This window comes from Xyrauchen texanus, chromosome 42, assembly GCF_025860055.1.
Source record: "Xyrauchen texanus isolate HMW12.3.18 chromosome 42, RBS_HiC_50CHRs, whole genome shotgun sequence".
Classification (NCBI taxonomy): domain Eukaryota; kingdom Metazoa; phylum Chordata; class Actinopteri; order Cypriniformes; family Catostomidae; genus Xyrauchen; species Xyrauchen texanus.
The window spans coordinates 9,794,374-9,800,930 of NC_068317.1; the positions used below are offsets into that span (position 1 = coordinate 9,794,374).

General features: G+C 39.2%; 1 protein-coding gene across 2 annotated transcripts in view; it reads left to right on the forward strand.

Moving 5' to 3' along the window:
- LOC127635302 (ras-responsive element-binding protein 1-like) overlaps positions 1-6,557 on the forward strand; it is a 58,865-nt gene that overhangs the window by 42,284 nt on the left and 10,024 nt on the right. For both annotated transcript variants that reach the window (XM_052115226.1, XM_052115227.1), the window contains 2 exons: positions 1,833-1,922; positions 2,550-2,713. In XM_052115226.1, coding sequence (XP_051971186.1) covers positions 1,833-1,922; positions 2,550-2,713 — 254 coding nt within the window. The remainder of the gene's footprint in view (positions 1-1,832; positions 1,923-2,549; positions 2,714-6,557) is intronic.

Below are 6,557 nucleotides of genomic sequence, written 5' to 3' on the forward strand. Positions count from 1 at the left end.
ACATAAAAGATAACTGTATATCGTGGTATATCTGCAACAATACAGTATTTGTACTCTGTAGTTATGACTGATGTAGCTCCTGGGCTTTAAGAGCCGTGTTGTAGCAACTGTTTATTTAACTGAGTGGATTTAGCTCAGTATCTCACACATACATGTGACAAGATATTCAAGGCCTCTCTCCCTGCCTCCTGCATATGGGCATTTACCCACGCTCCCTAAACTGTTTCTGATTGTGATGGTTAATAGTGATGGCCAGTAGAGTTTATACAAAAATAGCTTGGTTTTCAACTGGCATCTTGTTTTGAGGGGCAATTTTTGTCTGATAAAATGCTCTCTAGAATGAACATTCCCCTCTCCCTAATACCATCCATGTTTCTCTTTCATATTCTATTATTTTGGTCCAAACACAGTATGTTTGTTATTTAAGCAAGAACCACCATGATTTCTAGTGGCAGTTGTTTACAACAGTAGTCTGCCTGCCACGGATGCATGGCAAGAGATGGAAAAATTGCAAGACAAACAGAACTCTAATGGGGCTTTTCCACTGCACGCTACAGCTCGACTCTGCTCGCTTTTTGGGGGTAAAAATAGTACCTGGTACTTTTTTAGAACAAGGTTCCAAGTGAGCCGAGTCGATACTAAATGTGATGTAAAAATCCTGCAGATCACTGATTGGTCTGGGAGAATCGTCACTTCCACTGTCACTGGATTTGCGACATGGGACAACAACCCGCTAGTTTTAAAGTTAGCAACAGCGATAGCAGTATCATTTGTTCACGCAGCTTTCGAATTGTACATAGAAATGGCTGTGCGCAAAACCACGCCGTGGTCAATAAACAAGGTTCAGACGTTCCTCTCGTTAGCGACAAACGAAACGATGTGAAATGAAAAAGTCTTTCGGGAAGTGTCTCAGCTATTGGCCGCACACGGCTACCACCGGACCTACCAACAGTGTAGAGAAAAGTAAAAAAAAAAAAAACGTAAGTGACTACAGAACCATCAAGGACCACAACAGCCGGAGTGGTTCAATCAGTAGAAAGTGGAAGTGGTTTGACCAAATGGACGCTATCTATAGCAATAGACCGCCAAGCAATGGGAGGGAGAGTGTTGTTGGAGTCCACGATGGATGATGGTATGTTTTGTTATGTTAACTCTATACTCTGCTTGAAAGATTCACTTTATTTAGTTGACCAGCTACTGGAAAACTTGCTTCTAAAACAACCAGGCCAATTAAACTGTTACACTTGTGTAGAATCACCATGCAACAACTTCTTTATGCAGCAAAATGAGCTAGTAGCTAACAGCTAGCGTTCGTTTAATTGTTTATGGTCAGTAATGTTTGTGTCGCTTTTAAGACGACGTCATGGCAGGAGAGGCGGCGCAACTATGACGATCAGCCTATTATCTCTCCCACATTGAGGTGGCACTAAACTGCAGTGGAAACGAAAGCTCAGAAAAGTAAAGCGAGCAGAGTCAAGTCGAGTCAAACCGTAACGTGCAGTGGAAAAGAGCCATAATTGGAATATATGTCTTAAATAGCAGTTCACTTCCTCAAATTAGGCCAGACTGCTTTCATGAAACTGAACCTCCTGACCAAAAGCTCTGATGTGAAAATGCAGACACTTTTTGTTACATAATGCAGCTAGGCCAAACCTCAAGAAAGGTTTGAATCTTACATAATGGCAACAATAAGACTCTAATTCAGCTAATCTTAAATTGTTGTCATTGTCATACTACACAATTATCACTTTGTTCTATTGGGCCATCACACAGTCACAATCTGATTGATATTCATATATATATTGTTTATATGCTGTGTATATTTGTTTTAGGATGCCAAAGATGACAGCAGGTGTCTTGTCTGTCCGCTATGTGATAAGGGCTTTCAGACCCAACACCAGCTCACCATGCACATCCGCCAGGTAACACACACTTTCCTGTGTAGTCCTCATCGACTGTACATACTTTAGTCAGCGTAGACACCATTTATAAATAGATGCGTACAAAAACAACAAATTGGTTATTAATATGTTGATCATTAAGGCAACAACATTATGGAAACTTTTTTTAGTTCACTGGAAATGTGAGGAAAGACATGCAACGTTTTGTTGGCTGAACAATAATCGTTATCATGTACAACACACTGAATTAACTCAACTTTAGACTCTCACGGCCACACTTTCATACATGTCAAATGAAATATGGCACTACACTGTCTACACTGACTAAAGTCAAGAAATGTTAAAGTCAAGTATGCTCAGTTCTCAGTATTATAGGTATTGTAATAGTGCTTATCTGCGTTAATTTGTCATGCTAATATGCAGTACCCTTTGACTATAGTTGGAAGCCTCTAGGCCAGACAGCTTGGAAGCATTAAACAATATACACTGCCCCAATACACTGCCTTCATCGATTGTGGTCGTTCTACTTTATTTTTTTGTTTTGTTATTGAAATCCAATACTGCTTGTATTGAATTATATATATTTGTTAACTGGCAAGTGTTTTTTGAAGTATAAGTTAGCTAAACCAATTGTATTTTTTTCACCAGCACAATACCAATAGCGGGACATCGGACCACTCTTGCAGTATCTGTGGGAAGTCTCTGAGCTCGGCTAGCTCTCTGGACCGTCACATGCTAGTGCACAGTGGAGAGAGACCCTACAAATGCTCTGTGTGTGGTCAGACTTTCACCACCAATGGCAACATGCACAGGTCAGTCATAGCTATTTTTAAACTAAATGACTGCTGTAGAGCTCTGGTTTGGGACCTGCCAACTGGATCCAAGATGTGTGCCTTTTTGTTTTTTTTTCTACCAAATTCTAACGACTTATTTAACGACAGAATAGCATATGCAAAACATTGAACTTCCGCAAAGATGAATTGGTGATTGAAAGAGAATATATAGTGCAAAATAATGGTGGGTGGGACTTATTTAATTGCTTGGGATTTGATTGGATCTTAAGGGGGTGAAACACACATATCTGTGCTGCAAGAATATAACCAAATTTTCAAAAATTCGGAGGTAAGGTATTAAGAAGTGAAAGTGAAAAGGTTTGTTGGTTGATTACATCCCTCAAGCTTCGCCATTTTGTTGAACAGTTGCCCAGAGGATGAGTGTGCCACAAAGATAAATGAAGGCGTTGGTTTGTTTGTGGTTGTTGGTGTGCGTCTGTGAGCGGGATAGCCACGCTCCCGTTAAAGCAGAGAAAGCTTAGCAGGAAGTAAAGGGTGACATTACTCATGTGTCTCTCCCCCTGCTTTGTTCATGGTATCTTCTCCCAGCAGGCCTCACTGATGGAGGGTGTAAACATGGACTTCCTCCCAAGGTTGTGAAGGCTGATGGTGAAGTGCTTATGGGGAGATGTGTGTGTGCATGTGTCTTTAAGTAAATACATTTGTGTTGTTAAAAAGTTGTTAAAGTGCCCAAGGGTAATATGGCTTGAATAGATGCTCTGCAAATCATTGTTATCTTGTAGGAAGCAGAAGTAAAGCAGAAGTGGAATTGTCAGCTGAAATTGGAAATACTACACTAACTTTGATATGCATGGAATGTGCAACAGTGACGTATGTGAAGGGAATCTGGTTTTACTACATTTACGGCTGCTACTGCCCTAATAATATGTCCTCTTAGTTTCCAGTATTTTCGATCTGCCTGAATTTTCATGAGAATAGTTTTAAACTAGATTTTTACATTTTCTATATAAAAGGAGTGGTGTTTGCTCAGACAAAACTTAACACCATGATGCTAGGTTGTTGTAGAGAGTTTCCAGGGGTATTATAGGTGGTTGTTAAGACAAAATAGCCCACCAACAAGCCCAACCACACCAGAAATTATAGTCCCCAGATATATATGGCTTGGGTACCTCCTTCAATTTAGGTCTATTGGATTTTTTTTTCTTGCCCAATTTATTTTCCATCATTTTATGTCAGATTGCTTAGAGAAGTAATTTAAAATGTAACAAGCTGCAAGCTTTGACACAATTTACATAGAAGTGTAATACTTGGGTTTAGTGGTTTACAACAAATGAATGACAGATTGGATGTTAAATTACATAGTTGTCCCTAAAGAGTTCAGTGATGTCATTCATGCTTGACATGAAATCCTTCTTGCATATAAACATTTTAGCAGTCAAAAAAAGCAAAAGGCAAAAGTTGACTGGTAGTTTTGAGGCCTCATGCATGCTCAGAAAGCTGGGAGCCATCTTGTTGCCAAAGCATCACATGGAATGGGGAAGGAGGGCTGGGAGGAGGGAGTCGCTGTTGCCATGGAGAAAGATCACAACCGAGAAGAGTCAGTGCACAATCTGATTGGCTGCTTTTATTTGCTTTTACTCTCTCAGCCTCAGGTTACACCGCTGAACAGACACAGTTTTAAAGGAGTTGCCCTTGCTGTGACTTTGCTTTGAAACTTTCTGACACTACAGTGCCCTCTGTCTTTGTGTTATGGAATTCTCGGATTGGATGGAATGGGCCTGTTTATGCATCAACAAGTTTTATGATCCTTTACAGATTAGTCAGCCTGATTGTTAAATTTCCATATTGACATCCTTGATTCAAGGACAGGAAGCTTAAAGGGATCTTTCGCACAAAAGTGAAAATTCTGTTATCATTTACTTGCCATCTTGACACAAAAACAGATGTTATGCAGGATGACAGCCTCAGTAAACGTTCACTTTCATTGTAGTGAAAGAAAAATAAGATGCAATGAAAGTAAATGGTGACTAAGGAGGTCAGTCCATAACATTCTGCCCAACATCTGCTTTTGTGTTCTACAGAAGAAAGACATTGCTGGTTTGGAACAGCATTCCATGGGTGAGTAAATGATGACAGATATTTTTGTTTATTGGTGAACTATTCCTTTAAGTGCAATGCTATTAGGAAAAAGCTAAACTTACTGCCTGCCACATCATTATTCATTTAATTTTAAATAAATAATTCATGGATCAACCTCATTTGAATGACAAACGGAGCCATGTAGAACACATCATGATTGTGTACTAGCATCATTCAACTAGTTAGGATTCTACAGAGGATTCAAGTTACCTTCCTTTATAAGGTTACGGTGATGATGGTTTACATCCAATCACATTTTGCTGACTTGGCAGTGCTGGTTTTCTGTGATTGGTCAGAGTCCAGAGCAGAGAGATATAACAGACTGTCAGGTCCCCACACGGACTTTCAGCATGCTGTCTGCTATTAATAAACCACTGACTGCAGAGTGAAAACTGAGACCTACAGGACCTGGGTTGTGTGACCTTTTTCACACTTGCACATGCATATACATAAAAAAAAAAAAACACTTTAATTGGCATCTTTTGTAGATTTGATTTTGTGTAAATCAATACAAATGAATTGTACTAGTATTTTTAGCAACGTTTCATTGAGAAACAAGATACATGTGTTGGATATGTTGGGCAAGAGTGATTTTGGAACTTAAATCAAGCATCCTTTTCATTCAGTTATTTCTTTGTGTCTTCACTTCTATTTGGACTCATGGCTTCCTCAAAATCTCCCTCAAAAATTAAGACGATCATCTTCTGGCCCTCTCCATGCAACATTACCACTGCTTCCGCTTATCTCTCCTCGCCATCTTGGATTTCACATCACATAAAGAGGCTTGGGAATAGTTGCAGGAGTTTCAGCTCATTTCTGTTGGGTCCCAGTGGGATGCACAAGGGTTCCTTTCCCCTAAATAGCCAGAATATTCTTCATGAATTAGGCCTACTATGTCTATCAGATAAGTGAGTGGTAACCAACTACTAAACTACCATACGCACTGCTTTGATTCTCAATTATTAACAAGCTTAAGGTACTCCCTTCTAAAGCATAACTTTTTAGCTGCTGTCTCTAAGATCACGCTGTAGAATTCCTCATTTGTGAATTACTTCCATGATAATACATGTACCTAGCAGAGACGTCTAGTCAATGTGTGCATTTTTATCTGGAATATGTCAATTTACAGAATTTCCTTATCTACAATCAAACATTAGAAGGACGTTCTGCAGATATTTTCAGAGGCCATTCACACATAAATGTTTTTTTGTTGGCATAATTTTTTTGTCATCTGCCTGCACTTTTTTGTATGTAAATATGCACAAGACAGACATCTTTGACCATCTTTGACCGTTTCACTGTTTTTTCTGCTTCTCGTGGAGTAGCTCCACATTTTGTAAGATGCAATGTCAAGTTAAAAGAATGCGTTCTGTGCAAACAGCCCCTTAGAATGTACATGAATTCACTTATTATATTTATACACTTGACACTTGTAAGCACCTTTTAATGGATGACTTGCCAACGTACATGTGCTTACTGGACTTTAAAAAAAGGGTCTGCTAAATAATAATAATAAATAATAGTAATAAAGTTTAAATGAGCTTGGCAGCAATTTTCTAAAAAGAAGGCTGAAGTTGGATAAGTTCAGGACGTAACTCAAATTACACTCAAGCCTGTCAACGGAAGCGAGTGCTCACCACACTTTCCTCTTCCAGGACAACAATGGCTGATAATTTAATATTAAACAGGCTCTTTTGATGGACACTTTTTTCTTTGTTTACAG